The 21,502-nt window shown below is 53.4% G+C and overlaps 1 protein-coding gene across 11 annotated transcripts; it reads right to left on the bottom strand.

Annotated features, from left to right (window-relative positions):
• Positions 1-4,243: 4,243 nt before the first annotated feature.
• Positions 4,244-20,852, bottom strand: ST6GALNAC6 (ST6 N-acetylgalactosaminide alpha-2,6-sialyltransferase 6). Of its 11 annotated transcripts, none has more exons than XM_044264819.1 (7): positions 17,075-17,154; positions 15,897-15,953; positions 14,167-14,257; positions 12,162-12,341; positions 9,571-9,977; positions 6,481-6,588; positions 4,244-5,768 (listed from the first exon to the last, which is right to left on the bottom strand). In XM_044264819.1, the coding sequence occupies exons 2-7, from the start codon at positions 15,920-15,922 to the stop codon at positions 5,372-5,374; spliced, it is 1,209 nt and encodes a 402-aa protein (XP_044120754.1). In that variant the 5' UTR covers positions 15,923-15,953; positions 17,075-17,154; the 3' UTR covers positions 4,244-5,371. The 11 variants fall into 11 exon arrangements, with proteins under 11 accessions (XP_044120754.1, XP_044120758.1, XP_044120755.1 ...); XM_044264829.1 differs by having other exon boundaries at positions 5,507-5,772; positions 17,075-17,152; XM_044264823.1 differs by lacking the exons at positions 15,897-15,953; positions 17,075-17,154 and adding an exon at positions 20,758-20,852.
• Between the last annotated feature and the right edge of the window lie 650 nt (positions 20,853-21,502).

The raw sequence follows: 21,502 nt of genomic DNA, 5'->3' as shown, positions 1-21,502 counted from the left end.
ATTTGCTAATGAAGACCCCTGGCTTTTACTCCTCAATGGGACACGATTGCGGTTGCTCCCCGAATTTGTGCTTCTAGAATTACAGCTCTCAGACCCCCATTTTGCATGGGCACAAAATGTGTGCAGATGGTTCTCCAGTGCCAGTGGGGCATGACTGAAAGGAGGGATAGTGGTACAGCCAGGCTGGGGTGAGGTAAGACTCTGCAGTTTTTGCCCATAAGAGAAAGGAAACCAGAGGTCTGTGCAGCTGGCTGCCCAAGCAAGAGAACTAGGCAAAGAGCCCAGTGAAAATAATTCTAAACATTCAGGGGCATGTGTGTATAAAATCTATTCCTATGGGTTTGGGGTGGGGTTTTTTTGTTTTTGTTTTTGTTTTTAACGTCTCTGAAATCGTGTTGTCTTATAATCAAACGATTGTATCTTTAAGACAATGAAATGAAGCAGAACAGAGGGGGTGGGGGTATGTACATGACCCCTTCAAGGAGCTGGGACTTTCACTTCTTACTCAGAGGCCGGCTGGCTGGCTGGCTTTCTTTCTAAAAATAAAACAAGCACCTATTACTTTATACATAAAACAATTTTAACACAGATGTACCTTGAGGACATGAGGCTAAGTGAAATAAGCCGGTCACAAAAAGATAAATATTGTATGATGCTAAGGATATCGAGTATCTAGAATGCTCAAATTCATAGAAACAGAAAGAATGGCAACCAGGGGCTGGGTGGGGAAGGGAAAACTCAGAGTTGCTGTTTAATAGATTTAAACTTTCAGACACATGAGATGAGAAAGTTCCGGAGATGTTTTACAACAAGTGTACTTAACACTCCCAAACTGTACACTTAAAAATGAGTAAGTAGTAAATTTTATGTGGTTTTTGCCACAATAAGAAATTTTAAAATCTTAAAAAATAGAAAATAAAAATTTTTAAATATCTATTTTATTCTGCATTCTTGTCTCAGCCATGTTGAAGTCTCTGTGAAAAACACAATTTTGCTTTTTTATGATTCTATTTTGGAAGTTCAATGAGCTTTCCAGCCATCCAAATTTCTGTGAGGACCTGTTTTGATTATTTTATCTGTGTATGACCTGTGGATTTTTCACCAATGCTGGGATATTAAAGTGTCAGGATTTTCCCCCTACCTATAACCTAAAAAAAGAAAAAAGGAGGCAGGGAAGAAGGGAGAGAGGAAGAAGAGAAGGAGAGAAGGGAGAAGGGTAAGGAAAAACACTGCATGGAGGAAAGTCTGGAAGATTATATCTAGACTATTAACAGGGACTAGGATCAGGCGATACCTTCTATCTTGTATCATTTGAATGGTTTATGTTACTTTATAATGTGAAAAAAAAAAAATACCTGGGACACCTGGGTGGCTTAGTCGGTTAGGTGTCTGCCTTTGGCTCAGGGTCCTGGGATGAAGCCTTACTCTGGGCTCCCAGCACAGTGGGGAGTTTGCTTCTCCCTCTCCCTCTGCCCGTCACCCTGCTTGTGCTCAAATAAATTTTTTTTTTTTAAGATTTTATGTATTTATTTGACAGACAGAGATCACAAGTAGGCAGAGAGGCAGGCAGACAGAGAGAGGGGGAAGCAGGCTCCCCGCTGAGCAGAGAGCCCGATGCGGGGCTCGATCCCAGGACCCTGGGATCACGACCTGAGCCGAAGGCAGAGGCTTTAACCCACTGAGTCACCCAGGCGCCCCTCAAATAAATCTTAAAAAAAAAAAGAACTAAAAACATAAGAAATGAAAACTTATTATTTTTGTTTTCATTTTTAAAAAGGTTTTATTTATTCATTTGAGAGAAAGAGAGAGAGAAGTGAGTTGCAGAGGGACAAGCAGACTCCCCGCTGAGCAGGGAGCCCAATGCAGGGCTCGATCCCAGGACCCTGGGATCATGACCTGAGCTGAGGTCAGAGGCTTAACCGACTGAGCCACCCAGGCGCCCTGAAACCAGTTTTTTAAATATTTAAAATATATTTTGGTGAAAGAAAGAATCCCAAGGCTTGAAGACAAGCCAGCTGGGGAGAGACTGACCGGGAGGCAGCGTCACTCTGAGGCTCGCAGCTGGAACCACGCACAGCCCAGCTGCCCCCTGTGGGTGCGGAGTTGAGCCTTGCAGGAAGCAGCTGGAGGCTACTTTAGTCAGGTCTGCAGCTGCTGGGAGATGCCCCCAACCCAAGGAAGGGGTGAGGGGTAGGAGCCTCAGAGAGGTAACTGGGAAAGGGATACACAGGGATATGGGGGGCTCCGAACCTGAAAGGAAGAGGTAGGTTTGGTCCTGGCCACACTGGGGAGCCAGTCAAGATTTCAGAGGAAAGAGGAACATAGTGAGGTCGTTTTAGGAAGTTAGTTTTGGCAGTGAGTGGACCAGTCTCTGCTGGGTTCCATCTGAGGCAGAGTTTGTGGTGTGGACGACCCCATGCCTCCTCCCCTCGGCATCTTCCCAATTCCTACCTTATGGTGCTAAATTGAACTGTCCCACCCCAGCAACCAACCCCCCTCTTTTTTTTTTTTTTTTTAAGATTTTATTCATTTATTTAACATAGAGCACAAGCAGGGGGAGTAGCAGGCAGAGAGAGAGGGGAGAAGCAGACTCCCTGCCGAGCAGAGAGCCCTACGCAGGTCTCTATCCCGGGACCCTGGGACCATGACCAGAGCCGCAGGCAGACCGTAACCCGTAACCGAGTGAGCCACCCAGGCGCTCCACCAACCCCCCTCTTAATGCCCACCTTTGGCACCTTCCTTCATGCCCACCAATGAGCAGATCAAAGGGCCACAGTGTTCTGGGAGAGAAACTACCGTGAAACCTCTGCCTGCACCGATTCCCAGAAGCCTTTACGTGGGACTGAAGTGGGCCATATTGCCGGCTCTCCATTCCTATGCAAGGTCTTAGCCCTCCCCCCACCCCATCTCTTTGCAAGAGTCCCTGTCCCTCTGACAGGCCAACCACCACCACCATTACTGTACCTGGTGAGCCATGGCCTCCTGTCCATCCTGCCGCTGGCCAAGGGCTGTGACTTAGCCTACCTTGTGCTGATACTCAGGGCCTTCTCCCGTCTGGCCCCAAGCGGTCTCATCTCCCACTGCTCCCTCCTTCTGTGGGCTCACTGCTGACTTGAGTGGGGTCCCCCCCCCCAGGCTTTTGTTCAGGCCCTTCTCCCCACCTGACGTTCCCTCCCTCGCCAGTTGCACTCAGGGCAGCGCATGGCTTGGGGCCGCCTAGCGCATGAACCTGTACTTGAGCAAGAGACAAACGCAGTGTGCCCCTCTCACCTCGCAGCTCTGTGGCCCACCCTCCAGGCTGGCCCCGTGCCCGGGGAGAGCTCTTCCCCTACGGTCCCCCACAGCCCGCCCTCATCTCACACAGCGCCCTTTGTCAGGCCTCCGTTCCCAAGGGCATCTTATCTGCCTAAACAGGTTGTAATCTGCCAGGGTCACAGACCCCCTTCCTCTTGCCAACATTGAGTAAACAAACCCTTTTGCCTAGAGGGTGGCGGCAGCCCTCTCGTCCAGGACTCACCAGGCTCCTCCCAGGACCGCAGCCCTGCGGCCTCCTTCCTGCTGGGCCCTGCAGGAAATTTCCACTCCCTGCCCTCAGCACCCCCAGGCTCTAGAGCCAAATCCGAGCACCCCCCGCGACCACCCCACCCCCAACGGCGGTCTCCCCCTCATTTGCTGCTCCTGCTTCCCCCTCCAGTTCCATGAAGCTTTCAGGGCCCGTGTTATCATTTCCTCCCCTCCCACCTCTCCCTGCCAGAAGCACTTCCCCCAAACTTGTACAGGCCTCCTCCTCATCCTTCGGGCCTCAGAAGAATGTCACCTCTACAAAGTGCCCTGTGTCATTGGCCCGCTGTCCTTAGCACCCTCCAGGGCCTGCCTGGAACGGAGCTGCCAGAGGGCCCCTCCCCTTCCTAGAACTTCCTAGAACCAGGAGAGCAGTGTCTGGACCTGTCTCACCCGTTAGGGAACCAGGGCTCTAAGAGGTGAGGTGACTTGCCTGAGGTCACACAGGAAGTGGGAGGAGGGACCGGAACAGCCAGGTGGGCTTGGTTCAGGAACCCGCACACCTCTGGAGCTCCCAGGTCTCCACCCAAGCTACAAAAACGCATGACTCACTGGCAGGCTGCGGAAGCTAGCCATCCTGTGTGTGAGCTCCCAAGCTGGAGGGCGTGGGCACTGTCCTGAGGAAGCCCATAGCCAGGCCAGAGGGAGCCAAGCTCGATCCCAGAGACAAAGGAAATGGAACCAGAGCTTAGGTGCATTTATTCCTGAACAAATCATTACAAAACCGAGTCTGGGTACTCATGGGCTCCCAGCCCCCACCCCAATGTGCAAAGGCTTGCTGCTGGCCTCTTCCTCCTCCACCTGACCCCTCCCGTTCCACAGCCTCCTCCAGGAAGCCCTCCAGTGTTCCCTTCCGGACTCTGGAAGAGCAGGGGCAAGTCCACCCCACTGAGGTCCAGCAATAAAGTGCCTGGTGTAGAGTGAGGGGGCAGAACCCAGGCAATGGGGCTCTCGGCCCCCTAGAGCCTTCCCAGGCCCAGCTGAGGGGAGACCCTTGGATGACTCCAGTAGCTGCAGAAAAAGGGGCTGTGTGAAACCCCAGTTTGGCTGGGATTATCCCTCTTTGGAGTACCCCAAAGGCTACTCCAACAGGTGGAAAGCCTGACTGCTGGATGGCAGAAAAGGGAGCCTGGCTCTTTAAGAGCCAAACTAATGGCAGCTGAGTGGAGGAACTAAGGAAACAGCTGAAGGTTTGTTCCTTTCCTATTAGATCCCACTCTCCCCAAACCCTGTGGGAGTTTATGCAAAAATACCCTAAGTTTCCAGGAGGAGGTGAGAAAGAGGACTCCAGACCCCCAAGGAGCTGAGCCCCCCAGCAAGGGGTGGTGGCTAAGGGGTCCAGTCTTAGGGAAAACAGACCCAAGGAGGTCAGTGGGGAAAGTGGGAAGGGGGCCTCAGACTCCACGTCAGAACCTGACACAGGCAGGAGGGTGACCAGAGAGAGGGCAAGAGTTTTGTCCAAAGCCACTCAGGGCAGAGCCAAGACCAAGATGCTGGCTCCTACCTCTAAGATACCCCCTACAAGCTCCCAAATGCCCTGGCCTGGCCTCCAGACACAGCTCCCACTCCTATGCAACCTCTCTTTCTGGCTCTGGGAAGTGAGGGAGCAGCGCAGAGTTCCCAGCTCTGCAGGACAGGACCCCACTGTCCCAGCCAACAGGGAGTGATGGGGGAGAGGCGGTGTCCATCCTGGGGCTCTGAACCAAGGCCTCATGGGAAAGCACATGTCCTTAGCCTCAGATAACTTCAGAAATACCCTGATTGACTGCTCAGACCCTGACTGGACAAGAAAGACCTCCAACACCCCTGATTAACCACATAGCTCAAATCCAAATCCCTGATCGGTCAAGAGACACCCCCAGGCCCTCACTGGCTGGAGGATACAAGGCCCTGATTGGCCTGAAGACACTCCGGCCAGCTTTGATTGGCCACGAGATGGCCCTTGGTTGAGTGGCTGGGAGGAGAGAGTGGTCTCTCCGGCCTTCCCCCCCACCCCGTGGGAGGTCCACAGGCGGGGTGGCCTAGGTCCAGGAGGGATGGGAGAAGGTGATCCCGTACAGCTGGGCCCAGGAGGAGAAGACCCTCTTCTCGGTGATGAAGCGGTGGTGGTTGCCCTTGCGGCTGTGCTCATTCTGGATGTAGGTGACACACTCGTCCGGCCCCTTGGGCTCATAGTAGTGGTAGGGCATGCGCTGGAGGCGGGGCCGCTGGCTGGGGCAGAACAGATGGGAGCGGTCAGGGCACAGGAGGCACCAGCGGGGCCCGGCCCTTCCAGCTCCTGACTTGCTAGAGGACTTCATTGGGGGAAATCCCTGCCCCTCCCAGCACCTCAGTTTCCCCATCTGTAAAATGGATGTAGGATGGACGATTTATGACCACCCAACTTTGTTCTTGTTTTTTGTCTCTTGTGGGATTTTTTGTTTTTGTTTGTTGTTGTTGTTTTTTTATGACCGAAATTTTTTTCCTTTCCTTAAGAGGGTGGTAGTGTAGGGTAGTGGTAAGAAGTAAGGCTCTGGAGCCTGGCCCCAGTGCTTACTGTTTGTGGGACCTTAGGCTACTCACAAAATGCCTTCCTCAGTTTTTCTCATCTGTGGAACAGAAAGAATAAGACAACTATCCATTAGGGTCCCTGTGAGAAGTAAATGACATAACAAATATAGCCAGGCTTGGAACACAGTCAGCACTTGGTGAAGTACACTGTCACCTAACAGACTTGTCATGTGATATTAATGATAGTTATTATTAATATACAAACTCTGGACTCTGGCTGAGTTGGGGGGAGGCCCCCGAGGTAAAAGCCTAGATCTCTGCAGAGCGGTTTGAATGCCAGAAACAGAAACCCTCAAAGGCACCCCCCAGCCAAAATCTCCGGGGTTCCAGCCTGAAACCAGTGACTGGTTGTTGTTGGGGGGGGCTCACCTGCAGTAGTCCGGGGGGACCATGCCATAGACGTGCACGTGGTCACACAGCTCCACCGCTATGACCATGGTGAACCAGCCGGTGCTCAACCACGAATGGGACTTCTCCCTACCGGCAAAGAGAGGGCATGCAGATGGGAAGGAATGGTTAGCCCACCTGGAGTTTCCCAGAACTCTCCCTCCCCCGCCCTAGGGGCCCCGTCCCCACTTCAGGGACCCCCCCCAGTCCAGTCCCACTGTGGGAGCATGTAACACGCTGGCAGAGGGCTTGTCTGGGCAGAGATGAGGGGTGTGGAGAGAGCTCCTCTGGAGGAACAGCGCATGCTGGGAATCAACTCCTGGAGATTTAGTCACAGCAGAGCAAGTTGCAAGTGACCATGAACTTACTAGACTCATGGTCTTGCTTGAAGGAACTTGCTAGAAGCTGCTGTCCCCATGCTAGGAGCAAACACCTAATGGGAGACTCATCAGAGGTCATGCTGTGACCCCAGGTTCAGAGCAAGGCATAGGAAGGAGCCAAGGGTCTAGAGCTGAGCTGCCCACTGCAGCAGCCAGGAGCCACATGTGGGCACGACTTGGGGCTAAAATGTGCTATCAGTGTAAAATACACATGTGATGTTTTAGTGTGAAAAAACACAGAAAATTGGAGCGCCTGGGTGGCTCAGTGGGTTAAGCCTCTGCCTTTGGCTCAGGTCATGATCTCAGGGTCCTGGGATCGAGCCGCATTGGGCTCAGGAAGCAGGCTCAGCACGGAGCCTGCTTCGACCCCTCTCTCTCTGCCTGCCCTCTCCTTACTTGTGATCTCTCTCTGTCAAATAAATAAAATCTTTAAAAACACACACGCAGGGGCACCTGGGTGGCTCAGTGGGTTAAGCCGCTGCCTTCGGCTCAGGTGTTGATCTCAGGATCCTGGGATCAAGTCCCACATCCAGCTCTCTGCTCAGCCGGGAGCCTGCTTCCCTCTCTCTCTCTCTCTGCCTGCCTCTCTACCTACTTGTGATCTCTCTCTGTCAGATAAATAAAATCTTAAACACACACACACACAGAAAATATCACTGGTGGTTTTTGACTATATGTTTAACTAAAAATAGTTTGGATATATTTAATGGAAGGTGGTTCTTTGCAAAGTTTTTTGGGTTTTTTTAAAAAGATTTTATCTATTTATTTGACGGAGAGAGACACAGCAAGAGAGGGAACACAGGCAGGGGGAGCAGCAAGAGGGAGAGGGAGAAGCAGGCTTCCCGCCAAGCAGGGAGCCCGATGTGGGGCTCAGTCCCAGGACCCCTGGGATCATGACCTGAGCCAAAGGCAGACGCTTAACGACTGAGCCACCCAGGCGCCCCCTTTGGGAAGTTTAAATAGAAAATAAACCTCTCAGGAGACTGACAAAGAAAAAGAGAGAAAAGACATAAATTACCAATATCAAGAATAAAACAGAGACTATCCTCACAGACCCCGCAGATATGGAAGGGCGGTAAGCAAACCATAAACAATTATGTACATAAATTTCCCAACTTAGATGAAATAGGCCAATTCCTTGAAAATCAAGATGAAACCAAAACTCAGCCAATATGAAACAGATTAACCTAAGTATGTGTGACTATTAAGAAACTGAATTCATCGTTCAAAACCTTCAAAAAAAAACTCTCCAGGCCTAGAGAGTTTCACTGGCAAATTCTACCAAACATTTAAAGAAGAAATAGCACCAATTCTACACATTTTTCTGAGGCCAGCATTACCCATAAGACCAAAGCCAGGCAAAGACAGTAGAAAACTACAGATTGATATCTCTCGTGAACACAGACACAAAAATCTCAAAAAAAATTAGCATATCATATCCAGCACTATATAAAATAATACACTACAACCAAGTGAAGTTTATTCTAATAATACAAGTCTGATTCAATATTCAAAAATCAATCAATATTCAAAAATATACATGGTGACATAATCCACCATACTTATAGCCTTAAGGAAAACCATATAAGCATATCAACTGATACAGAAAAACACTTGATAAAACTTAATATCCAATAATGATGAAAACTCTTGGCAAATTAAAGAAGGGAACTTCTTCAACTCAGTAAAGGACAGCTAAAAACTACAGCTAACAACTTATTCAATGATGAAAGACCAAATGTTTTCCCACTGAGACTAGAACCAAGGCCAAGGATGTCTATTCTCACCACACTCCATACAATCTGACCTTGTGTCAAAAGTCCTAGCCAATGTAATAAGGCAAGAAAAAGAAATAAGAAGCATACCACTGGAAAGGAAGAAATAAAACTGTTCTGAATTACATGTCCTTATGATATGATTACATGTATAGAAAAAATCCCAATGAACCTGGAAAAATCTCTCAGAACCAGTAAGTTTGGTAGGATTATAGGATACAAAGTCAAGACACAAAAATCAATCGTATTTCTGTATATCAGCAATGAGTAATTGGGAACCCCCTAAAACTTTAAATACAATTTACAATAGCTCCTTCAAATCTTAACTATTTAGGGATAAAACAAAGTATAGGACCTATATGCTGGATGTATTGGGTTAAATAAAATATATTAAGATTAATTTCACCTGTTTCTTTCTACTTTATTAATTTGGCTACTACAGAAATTTAAATGACATATATGGCTTGCATTATATTTCTACTGGATAGCACTGGCCTAGCTTTTTTGGAGAGATCAGCCAGAAAAGGACATGCTGGCAAAGATGTATTCTTAGGATAGAGCATGCTGGGAGCAACTATATGCCTAAAGTAAGACATGCTCGGTTCAGTGAATACCGGCCATGAGCCATTGGGAGCTCTCCAAGAAAGATGCTAGGTGTATGCCATCTTAGAGCAGAGCATGCTGGGAGCCCTGTTCCCTCGGAGCAATGCATGCTGGGAGGAAGCCCTCCTGGGGAGACATGACAGTGCAGAGTATGTTGGAAGTAACTCCTGCTACCCTGAAAAACGTGACCAGAGGGTGGCAGGAAGTGATCACACCCTCAGAGCAGTGCATGCTGGGAACAGCAGGCCCTCCAGGCAGAGAATGCCGATGGGGAGCGCGGGGCTGGCCAGAGGGGGCAGGCAGGAGGCTGGTACCTGTCCTTGCCCGTCTCACCCCGGAACAGGTCGTCAAACTGGCGCATGCGGCCGGGAGAGACGGCATAGGCCTCCATGTTGGGGAACACCAGGCCTGCCCGCTGGATGACACGCACAAGGCTGCCCTGGGGCTTCTGCATCTTGTTTGGGGGCCCCCAGAAGATGAACACGGTTTCGGGGGTCCGGTTGACGAACTCCTGGGGCCTCCGCAGCACACGGAACACGCTGGAATGGGCAACCACGCGGAAGGTGGTCTTGTTGCCTACGTCGGCTGAGTAGCCCGTGGTGGGCGCGTCGTTCATGCGGATTGTGCACTCGGCTCGCTCAATCTCGGGGCCCAGCTTGGTTCCCAGCAGGTGGCTAGAGCTGGTGACGATCACACACTGGTGGCACCGGGAGGGCAGCGTCTGGGAGGGGGCGAGCAAAGTCAACACTATCTGTCATGTCCACTCAATGCCAGGCCCTATGCTCTGTACATCCAGGCCTCTTGGAGGCAGGAATTAATTTGCCCATTTTATTTTACTTACTTATTTATTTTTATTTATTTATTTAGAGAGTGTGATGGGGGGAGGGTTGGGCAGAGGGAGAGAAAGAATCTTAAGCAGGCTCGATGCCAAGCATGAAGCCCGACATCGGGCTCAAGATCATGGCCAGAGCCACAATGAAGAGTCAAACACCCAACTGAACGAGCCACCCAGGTAACCTTATTTTGCCCATTTTAAAGACAAGGAAACTGTCAAAGGCTGTTCCTTTGACAATAAATATTACTGCAAGTGGCTAATGGCCAAATATTAGGGACAGAGCAATGAATAAAAGGGACCCCCCTTCTGCCTTCAAAAGGCTCATCGTCAGAGAGACAGACAGTGAACAAGTAAAAAACTAATGGCAGGTGGTGAGTGAAACATGCTACAAAGACAATGCAGTTCGGGCAAGGGATCAAGAGCGGCAGGGGTGGGGGCTACTCTAGGAAGATCATCTGGCAGGGCAGGGTGGTGGGGGGCCCTCGGAGCTGAGACTTGGAAGATGAAAAGGAACCACGTAGGAAAGTTAACAAGGCAGGAAAAACAGCAAGACCAGAGGTTCTGATGTGGGAATGACCACAGTGTGTTGAGAGGCAAAAGAAGGCCACTCGGCTGGGGCAGAGTAAAGGAACAGGAGGACAGGACAGTCATGCAGGGATGTCCCCAGAGTCACACAGCAGAGAAGGGTAGTACCTGGTAGGAACCCAGGTCTACATGGCCACAGAGCCCGAGCCCAGTCCAGTTCCCCTAAGAGGGCATCCTTTCCAGGGCACCCATGACATTTCCGCACCACCCATAAACAACACCCCACCTTGTCAGTCCGGACAGGGTGTGGAAGCCCCTCTGGGCCTTTGTTTCCCCACTGGTGAATGAGTCAGAACCACATGTTCTCTGGGGCCTAATTTCTTGCCATGGAATTCCTGTTTACCCTTTAAGCCCAAGCTCAGGAGCTACCTCCTTCAGGCAGTCCTCCCTGAGTCCCTACTCTGAGATGTGATGGCAGATCCCATGGGCCTCAAATGATGACTGTTCCCGCTTTCCCGAGCTCTACTGGCATCCCTGTCTATAAGCCCAGCGCTGCCTCATTCCCTTTTATCCGTGTCGCCCACTCTCAAGCTCTTCTGCTTTTTTCCAGGCTCCATTATCTTTATTTTAAGAGTTCTTGGGGTCTCTTAGGGTCTAGAGACAGATGCTGATCGGTCTCTGAAGACCTGCTAATGGGCCCTTTCCAGTAAGGGTGTATTCAGATCCTGAGAAATTCAGGAGGATTTGTGAGGGAGGAGAGGGAGGCAGGCACAGATTGGAAGACCTCCTCCTCCTGGAAGGTGGGAGTCCATATTCCAGGCCAACGATTATATCCTTGGCCTCCTAGAAAACATTTAGGGCTTAGAGGCTTCTAGGGTGGACCCCAAAAACACAACGTCAGTCTCATGGCTACGCAAGGCAAACAGAAGTCCTGGGAATAATGTTTGGGTTCTCTACTGAGCTGCACCTCTGGGAGGTGGGGGGCAATACTGTGGCTCCTCCCCTCCCTGGCTGTGTGGCTTTGGACAAATGACTTTACCTCTCTGAGTCTTGGTTTCTCCATCTCTTCAAGGGAGCTAATAATGCCGACCTCACAGGGTCGGTATGATGATTACCGCTAATTACAGTACCAGCACACAGCAGGCAACGGACAAAGGACAGCCATTATTATAACTGTTTCTGTATTGTCAGGCCCTCCAGTGCTCAGCTTCCAAACCCTGTGTGGAATCCCCAGCAGGGACAGAGATCAGGGGAAACCAGAGGCATCTCTCCTTAGGGATTCTGACTCACTAGGCAGTAAGGTATCAGGGCTAAAAATGGGACCTTGAAGAAAATGGAGGCCCAGAGGGGGACAAGGGCACCTGTTCGAGGTCACACAGCCAACAGGGGGCTGAAGGAACTGGAAGCCAGGGCCTTGACTCTCATTTAGGAAGAATGGAAATAGCAGAGAGAAGAGGTAGAGGAGGTGGGAACAGAGATGGCAGGCCGCGGGGTGGGTCAGCTGTCAGCCCGGTCTCGGGGAGCTCCCCAGAGCGGTTGCGCTACCTTGTTGCCGAGAATCGGGACATACGCGTCGGTGATGCTCCACTTCCTGACGTTGATGGGCTTGCGGGTGCGGCCCCGCAGGGAGCCGTAATGGAAGACCTCATTGGCACTGTTGGAGCTGTAGAGGATGAGGATGGTGATGAGGGCGAAGAGAACCACGAACACTGCTGAGCGCTGCTCCTGGAGAGGGGAGAGGCCACTGAGCGCCCAGCCACCCTACAGGCCTCCGCCTCGTCCTTGCCACCTGCCTTGCCCGGCTCCCTCCTGCTCATCCTTCCAGACCAGCTCAGACACCACCCCCTCCGGCCCCCTGAGCACCCCCATCCCAGCACTGGTCACGCTGCATTCAAACTGCCATCCCCCTTTCCCCGCCCCGTTAAACCATAACCTCTGAGGGCTGGGACCGAGACAGCTTCCATGGCCACCGTATCCCAGCTCCCGGATTACAGAAGCCCAGAGGGTTCTCAGGGAGGATTCACTGGATTGGATTGCATGTGTCAGAGGGATCCCTCCGGGGGCAGCTGGAAGAATGCTTGGAGACAGCTGGGGCATTCAAGGGACAGGGCCCAAGATCTTCCTTCCCCAAACAGGAACTCCCTGTAATATTTATCTTTCATTAAGCCTGGAGGGGATGGATCTGGTCAGGAATTGCGGTGCATGGGCACTCAGGGCCCACCGTGTCACCGAAAGGGCAGGAAAGGGATATCCAAAGTATCTGCTGGGATTAATCCGCCCAGGCCCTGCACGGCCAGGCAAGATCTGGAAGTCCTGGCTCCTTGTGCTAAGACCCCCGTGCTACTTGTTCACATATCGCCTCTCAGGTCCAAGCTCACCCTCTTTGCCTGCCTCTGAGAAAATGGGCCTGGGCCCTTACATGTGTTTCTTTGCCAGTTAATTGCAGATTGAGCTTTGTTGGTAAATGGCACTGGAGAGGCAGTTCAGGAGAAAAGGAGTTTGCTTCCTGAGGCTGGGGGGCCTGACGCGTGGTCCGTGCCCTTGCCCCTCCACAGTACAGGGCTCCCACAGCACTTGCTCCAGCCCCGGTGCCCGGTGGCCAGGAGCTGCCAGCAGCTAGCAGCTGGATGCCCTCCGCAGCTCCCCTCCAACCCCCTTCCCTTGCCTTCAGGCAGGCTGGAAGCAGAGTGCCTCAGGCTCCCGCTGTGATCACAGCTTCTCCAGAGTTCAGCTCAGCCTGGACACTCAAACACCAGAGGCCATAAGCTCCCTCCCTGGAGCAGTTCTGTATGGGCTCCGAGTGTCTCTTGGGAGTGGCAGCCTTCCCTGTAACCCAGGGGGTGGTTTTATGACAACTTTAGGCCAACTCCACTGGCCCAGGGCCACAGTGGGTTCTCTGCAATCCAGTGGGCCAGAGCTGTGCCCTAGACCTCAGCCCAGCAGGTGGGGCCTGCTCCTTCCTGTATTCCTTAGAATTCCAAGTCCTCATTACTCTGATGCCTGGCTGTTGCAGAGAATTCTTTCCCCTAATCTTTTCCTGTTCAAATGACTGTGTGCTTTCCCTCTCCCAATCAGACCCAGATTGATATGCCCACATCACACTACTCCAACCCTCGGGCTCTGCGGTGGATCCCTGGAAAGGGGTGCATGGGTTCGGGCACATAGTAGGTGCTCAGGAAAACAAGAATGCATGGATCACTCTGACACCCTCAGGGTGCTGCTCACAACATCCTGTCCTCTTTGACTCTGACCATTGCCCCTCTTCCCCCGACCCTTCACAGTCACCTTCTCGGCCCACCCTTTACCACAGATGGACCAGTCAAAACTAGGAAGAGAGAGGCGGACCAAGTCCAGAGAGAGACAGGGGCTTGGCCAAAGCCAGAGATCAGTGGCCACAGCAGAGCTCAAGCCATGGCCTCTCAGGCATCAGGAACTTCTTGGCAGGGGAGAGACACTGGTGGTGGCCTGGGTCTGAGGCAGGTCCAAAGGAGCCCATTTCGCTGAGGAAGTAAAAGGCTGAGATGGGGACAAGAAGTGAAGGGGGACTTACTTTGTTGCTACTCATCTCTCTCCGGCGTCTACTGAGGGGCAGGGGCCGGCGTCCTGCAGGTGGCCCAGGGGGCAGGGATGTGGGGTCACACCTGCAAGTCACAGAAAGGTTACAGCTTGGGAGCTCTCCCTCTAGCACAGCTGGTCAAAGGCTACACCCTCCCCACCCCACCAGCCCTCCTACCCACCCATGACTTCAAGGCTCTTCATTTTGCAGAGTAAGGTACTGAGACCCAGAAAGGGCAGGAACCTGCCCATGGTCACAGAGCCGGGTGGTGGCAGAGCCCTGCCTCTCTCCTTACCCCTTGTTCTCTCCCACTCTGCTCCCTGAGCAGGGACCTCCCCATACCTTCGCTCTTTTAGACAGCTGGCAGGCCTTAAAGCTGACTCCCCTGCTGGGGGCTTGTCCCCCACCCAGCAAGAGCCCCATGCATTCCTATCCCAAACCCTGACTGAGGTCCCTGCAGCCTTGGAATAAAGCAATATTCCTTCTAGGTCCCCAGACTCCTCTGCACAGGCACCCTTCCAGATCTTGCACAAACTGTCCCTTCTATCTAGAACAGCTGCCCTCTTGCACCCTGCCATGCCCTCTCATACTCCAAGCCTGGGGTAGGCCAGCAACTTCCTGTGTGTCACCTCCTGGCTAGGCTAAGAGCTTTCTGAGGGTGGGGTGGGTACAGATCCTCAGTCACTCTCTCCCCCTGTGCCTCCAAAGCCATGGGATTGGGTGCAGGAGGTTCAGTGAATGATTCCGCTAATTAACAATGAGATCTTGGGGGGTTAAGGGCACAACTCACCAATGGGCTATAATTACAGCCCCACCCTCAGGGGTGGGGGGGGCTCCAGTGATGATGCAGCCCAGGACAGCCCTTCCTTCCTGCCCATCCTGCCCTCAGCGGCCGGTGCTGCGAGGGGACATTCTCACAGGCCCTAGCTCCCCTCCAGACCTCAATTTCCCCACCTGTCAAAAGGGAGTAAGTACTTGCAACCAGCCACCTCCAGCAGATTCAAGGACAGAGGAAGAATGTGCAGAGGGACAACCAGGGCCCGGGCTCCCCAGCTCTGTCCTCCCCTCCAGGGGCCTCCCAGCTCCCGCCACTATCTCCGCCCCCTGACCTGGCCGCTGTTTACTCCTACACTGCCACCAGGAATAGCCATAGAACCTCAGGCCAAAGGAGGCTCCCCCCCAATGCCGCTCCTGATTGGTTGATCCCCGACTCCGCCCACTGCCCGGCCCCGCCCCTTCTCCGCGAGAGCCCCCCTCCTCTCCGGCCAGGTCTCGGATTTCTCCCGGGCGGGAGGGCCCATCAAGGAGTTCACGGGGCCTCTCACTGGGTCCAGTGCCCGCGATACAGATCAGGAAACTGAGGCTCATTAGAAGAGAAAAGCAGCTTGTCTTTGGACTCACAGCCCGTTATGGCGCAAGACGGGAGTCCAGAATCCCAGTGTCGCACCCATCAGCGTTGACCCTCTGGCCGTTCAGGCCCTCACGGTCCAGCTGTCTCTGAGCGGAGCCTCTCCTCTCACTACCGTTTCTTTCTTTTGCCCCAGGCTCCAGAAACACCACGGCTCTCCAGTTCCCAGGCCCACCCCTACTTTCCCACCTTTGCCTGAGCAGTGCCCTCAGCCAGGACCACCGACCCTCTGGTCAGCCCCGTCACAATCCTGCTCTGAGAAGGCCATGGTCACAGCATCTCAGGTGCCAGTGCGAATCCCGGTTCCACCACTTACTGGCTGAGGGGCCTCGGGCAAGCCATGTGACCTCTCTGAGCCTCAGTTTCCTCATCTCTGAAATGGGAATAATAAGAGTAGGTAACTTACAGGGTTGTTGAAAGGATTCAAGAAGATGTGGCAAGGGAAGCACCGGGCTTGAAAGTGCTTGGTCAGTGACTGTCAGTAGCTGTTTGTCTCGTGGTTATTCATTGTTGGGGGCCTGCCTCACCCTGAGCTTGCGAGGGAAACACTGCCCCTTCTCTGACACCTAGCCTAGCCACTTCCCTCTAATATCGAGGAAGGTGTGCAGGGAGCCACACTGCGCATCACCCACTCACCCCATCCTCCCGGCAATGCTGCAAGGGAAGGACTCTTAATCCCCATTTCACAGATAAGGAGACTGAGGTTCAGAGAGGCAGAGCTGCCCAGAGTCTTCCGGGGAGCCTTGTTTACAGGCTTGTTCTCAGGGAGCAGCCTGGGGCTGAGCTTGCCCGGATCTCCCTCCAGGATTTCCCGGGACTGGAATGGGCCAGAGGCCACCAAGTGTGTGCTCAGCACCTGGCCTAGCACTAGTGAGCAGGCCTGCTGGGGAGCGACTTGCTCAGGCTGGGGAGGCCTGGGGAGTTGGCAGCCCAGAGTGCGGGGCCAGGAGTGTGGCCTCAGCCCCGAGGCTGGCAGAGCAGGAGGGCTGAGTCCCTGCGCTAAGGGTGGGGGCCACACCCTGCTCTCTGGGGGCTTTGCCTCTCTCGGCGTGGGGGAGTCCTCCGGCAGGGTCGAGACGCCCCCACGAGCCTCGTGGGAGGAGGGCTCTGGAGAGAAGGGGAAGGGAGGCTCCTAATGTCTACATGGGGGGTCGCTGAGCCCGTGGGTCCACTGGCGGGGTACGACTCACCCTCTACGCCCCCTCTTGCGCTGACCACCTCCCCCCAGTTCCCGCACTCCGGGAGGTCCACAGCCCTAGCCCCAGCTGGGAAGAGGAGGGAGGCAGGACGGCGGCAGGTCCCCGAGCTCTAACGATGGAGTCAGACAGCCTATGGGCGCGAGGACCGGGATCTCCAGGCGCCGCTGCCGGGAGTGGGTCTAGGGGAAACCTGGGGCCCCGCATCTTCCCCCTGCCCTGGGGGCTCCCCGCCCCCGCCCCGGGCCGCAGGCAGCGCTCCCCTCCCGCTACCCGCCCCCGCACGGCGCCCGCTCACCTCCCCCGGGGAGCGCCCGGCCCCCCGCGGCCCCCGAGCCCCCTCACATGGCGCCGGGAGCCGAGAGCCGGGGTCCGCGCTGCTCCGGCCGCCCAGGCCCCGCCGCAGCCCCCGCCCGCCGGGTCCTAGCGCCGCCGCCGCCGCTCCGGCCCAGGCCAGGGAAGCGGGCGGAGCCTGGAGGGGCCGCGGGTGACTCCGCCCCGGGGCGGCGCTGGCGGGGAAGGGTGAGGGGCGGGCGACCCCGGGCAGGGACCGCACTAGCACCGCCCTTGCTCCTATGGGCAGCCTGTAGTGGCAATAAACCCCACCACCACCACCACCCCACACACACATAACAGCCTTCTGGAGCCGTTCCCTGGGAGTCGGAGCCGCTTCTATTCGCTTTATTGCCGCCAGGACCTGGATGGGGAAACTGAGTCCTGGGGCACATTGCGCTTGGAATCAATCGAGTTTCTCCCTGGGCTCCCCTACCCGGGGACTCCAGAGCCTTGTATCCACTAGCCACCATGGGTGAACTCGGGGGTCCTCCCTTGGATTCAAGTCTACTGTGCCCTCTGCTAGCTGTTGAAGCTTGCACATCATTTACCCTTCCTCTGCCTCTGGAAAATAGGAAGAACAACCTCATGGGGTGTCGTCAGTATTAAAAATGTTATGTTACTTCTTAGAGTTATCAGGGTATTCGTGACATCGTTTTATGTGATAGTAGCCCTGACCGGGACTTGGTCAAACACACAAAGGCACAGCCCAGCTAGAATGAAGGATGCAGAAGCGCTATGCACCGCCAGGAAGTAATGTCCAGGATATTTACAGGCTGTTCAAGCGAAGAAAGCAAGTGAAAGAAGTTAATCATTCTGGAAAAGGAAATTGTAAAAATGTGCTTTCCGCTCCTGGATATGTATCCTGGAGAAATTCTTGCCACGTGCACAGCAAAGTTGGGAGTAGCAGAGCTAGACATAGCACAAAACTAGAAACAGCCCATATATCCGTCAACAGGAGAATGGATTTGTTTCCTTGTCTGGATGCCCAGGTGGGATATTACACAGCAGGGAAAAATGAATGAGCTACAATGACATGGATTTTAGAAACATGAGTGGTGAAAAAGACCAGTCCCAGAAGACAAATAAAACTACATGCTATGTTGTTTAAGCATATAGATGGCAGCCCTCACAACCAGGGACAGGTTTAGCTTTTTGCCTATTCAAATGATTAAACTTTTAAACCAGCAAAAGTCAAGAACACAGCTGTCTCTGTGGGGGAGGCAGGGACTCGGGAAGGGAGAGGAGGAAACACAGAGCCATGCAGTTCTAGTACCTCTCTGGTCTTTCAGTGGGACATGGGTTTAAGAGGGTCGTTATATTATTATGTTTTGTCACTTGTGAGTATGATGGATGACATCATTTGTATGTATCACAGTATTCAAAAAATAAAAGAGAAGGAGGAGACAAATCAAATGAAAATATGGAGATACCTTCTGCCTATTAGTGATTAAAGCACTAAGAGTGATTATTTCCGGGGATGCTTGGGTGACTCAGTCGGTTAAGTGTCTGCCTTCAGCTCAGGTCATGAACCCACAGTCCTGGGATGAAGTCCCTCATCTGGGAGCCTGCTTCTCACTCTCCTTGCTTGTGCTTTCTCTCTCTCATTCTGACAAATAAGTAAATAAAATCTTTTTTTTTTTTAAGTGGTCATTTCTGGAATGATAAAATTATGAGCTGCTTTTGTTTTTTTGTGTTTTGGGGGGGTGCTTAACTGTATTTTACAGAAATTTTAAGATAGTGGCTACACAATGTTTTTATACTTAAAAACTGAGTTTTTAACTTATAAAAAAATAAACTGCATCTATAACACAATTTCTAAAAAATACAACTATCTATATCTGTAGAATTGTAAATGCACACAAAAGGTCTGGAAGAATCCATACTGGACTACTGGCAGGAGTTCCCCCTGGAGAATAGACACAGGGCAGGAGGGGTAGGTGTTACCTTCACTTTTTGCTTTGTTAAGTTCCAGGCTGTTCACAATGGAGTCATTTGTTAATACTACTTTGTGTTCCATTAAAACAAAAGTGGGGTGGAGGGAGGACACAAGGTTCGTCTTCAAGGCTGTGGAGGGACCCCCACTGGGCAGGGGGGCTCAGTGGGGAGAGCCAAAGGTGGATTCAAGGCCTCTTGCCCCCCCTGCTGTCCACCTCTATGTGCTTCCTGAGCCCCACTCCACTCCAGCCCCCAAACCTCGCCCTGCCAGCCCGGGGACAGAAAACCACAGGGTAGGGAATAGGGCTGTCCAGTGGGAAGGCTGATGTTGGGGGTTCAGAGAGCAGCCCCTTGTCCAAAGTCACCCCGCAGGTTGGAGGCTGTACGAGAGGCGGGGGCGTCCTGTCCCCAGCTCTGCTTCCTGCCCCAGGCCAATGACACGGACTCTGGAAATCAAGAGTGCAACAGCCCAGCTCCTGGACCAAATCCGGACCTGGAGCTCCCCCCTCAGGCCTGCCATGTCTCTGGGCCCAGACTGATTCCAGGAGGCTCTGCTTCAGGGTCAGCTTCCCTTCCCTGGGCCCCAAGAACAAGAACAACCGAGTCAGTAATCACCAGGGTAAGAAGAACAGCTCTGGGATGTCGGGTGCTTTCTCCTGTGCTAAGCACTTTGCAGACAGACCTCCCCGAATTAAAATGAATTATGAGATGGGCACTACACTTCAGAGGGAGAAAGTAAGGCTCGGGTGTGGGCAGATGCCCAGGCTGGGATTCCCCCACGCTTGTCTACTGAATAACCATGAGCCGTTCTGCCCCGAAGCCCCAGGCCTGCCTCACGCCCACAGCAGGACTTTCATGGATGGCTGGCCAGTGCTGGAGCTACCCTGAAACCTGCCCGGAGCGGGTCCTCCCCACCGGGCTGCCCGTCCATGGTCAGGCAGAGGTGGCCTCTGCGTCAGGCCTTCCTGTCCCAGAGTGGGCATCCTGAGTGTGACCACTCTCCCTTCTGAACCCTTAGCAATCTTTGCCCTAGGAAGAGCCCACCAGGACCTCCTCACCCACCACCAAAGCTCTCAGTTTACATGGACTAAAACCAAGGCCCATAGATGGGTCCACACCTGCCCCCGTCTCCCCACTACCTCCTGGGCAGATCCAGTGTGGGACCCAAGCCTGAAAGCTGGAGCCTCTTTCCCTCCAGCTAGAGAAGGAGCCCAAGGGAAGGGCTTCCGGAAGAGAGACCAGTGGGAGTCCCCAGCGGGTGTGGACCTGCACACAGGAGCTCTCTATAAGCCCGTGTTCCCGAGACCTGGGCAACGGGTCTGCAACCAGGAAGCAGCTGGTTCTAAATAGCAGGCTGGAGTGGTCAGGGGGCCCGGTGACCTGGGCACAGGAGCCCACTGGTGTCCAGAAGAACCTGTCATCTTCTCTTCATCTGCCTAGATGAGGTTTGAGTGTGAGTTCCTGGCCTGGCCCCAGGTTCCTTCTGAGAACAGACCCCTAATGACACCAGCGCTTCTAGGCTATGAGACTCACCTAGCCTTCCCTCTGACCTCAGGATGAAGTAGATGAGTCCCCAGCAGGCCTGCTAAGGGGACAAAGGGGCAGGGCTGTAGACAGGAAAACAGGGCCCCAAAGAGGGACCGTGCACCATGGTGCCCTAGCCCCCCAACACCCCTCAGAGGTGGGAGGAAGCTCCTGCCCCCAGCTCACCTCTCAGAAGCTGCTGGAACTCCAGTGGCCGAGAAGGGGCTGCCTCAGAGAGCCTTCAGCAGGCCCGGAACCAGTCACCGGAGCAGCCAGGGGTCACCCTCCTTGGCCCGGAGAAAGTAGCCGATGGAGTATTCCTGCCAAGTCACCACCCCAGAAAGACACATTATTTAGGCCAACCCAGCAAAAAACATCCCACCCGGGGGCAGGACCAGGACAGAGATTCCTCTGTGCACTGGGCCCAGGGGCTGAGCCAGCATCTCCCGGGGGGACGGAGCAGGAGGAGGCGGCAACCCCTTGGGAGGGGGGTGAGTTCAAATCCTATCAGAACCATCTCTGGTCCTTGGAGACGGGGGATGAGGCTGTGGGCAGGGAGGCAGCTGATGGGGCTGAGCGGTCTTGTAGCGCCTCTGTCCCTGCCAAGGGCAGGGCTGGGTTAGCCAGGGAGATCCCTTTGAAAATGACCGGACCCACCTATCAAGTGCCAGCCCTGGGGCCATCTCTCTGAATTCATAAAATCCCATGGGGAGGGACTACTTTTTTTTCCTCTTTTTTTTTAAGGAGGTTCCATGCCTACTTGGGGCTTGAACTCATGACCCTGAGATCAAGAGCCGCACGCTCTACCAACTGAGCCCGCCAGGCACCCCAGTAGGGACTCCTTTAATACCTTTTACAGATGAGGAAGCTGAGGCCTGGAGGAAGGCATTAATTTGTCAGCATTCCACAGCAGGAGCCGGAGAGAGGCCAG

The sequence above is a fragment of the Neovison vison genome, chromosome 9 (assembly GCF_020171115.1).
Source record: "Neovison vison isolate M4711 chromosome 9, ASM_NN_V1, whole genome shotgun sequence".
NCBI lineage: Eukaryota > Metazoa > Chordata > Mammalia > Carnivora > Mustelidae > Neogale > Neogale vison.
Note: the sequence above shows the minus strand (reverse complement) of the source record. Positions and strands in the feature narration are given on the sequence as shown.

Coding starts and splice junctions, on each gene's coding strand:
- ST6GALNAC6 (XM_044264818.1), bottom strand. CDS start 15,623: ATGGGTGCGACACTGGGATTCTGGACTCCCGTCTTGCGCCATAACGGG. Junction 14,258..15,573: donor GTCTTGCGCCATAACGGGCT/GTGAGTCCAAAG, acceptor TGTGACTTGCAG/GTGTGACCCCACATCCCTGC. Junction 9,978..12,161: donor TCCCGATTCTCGGCAACAAG/GTAGCGCAACCG, acceptor GCCCCCTCCCAG/ACGCTGCCCTCCCGGTGCCA.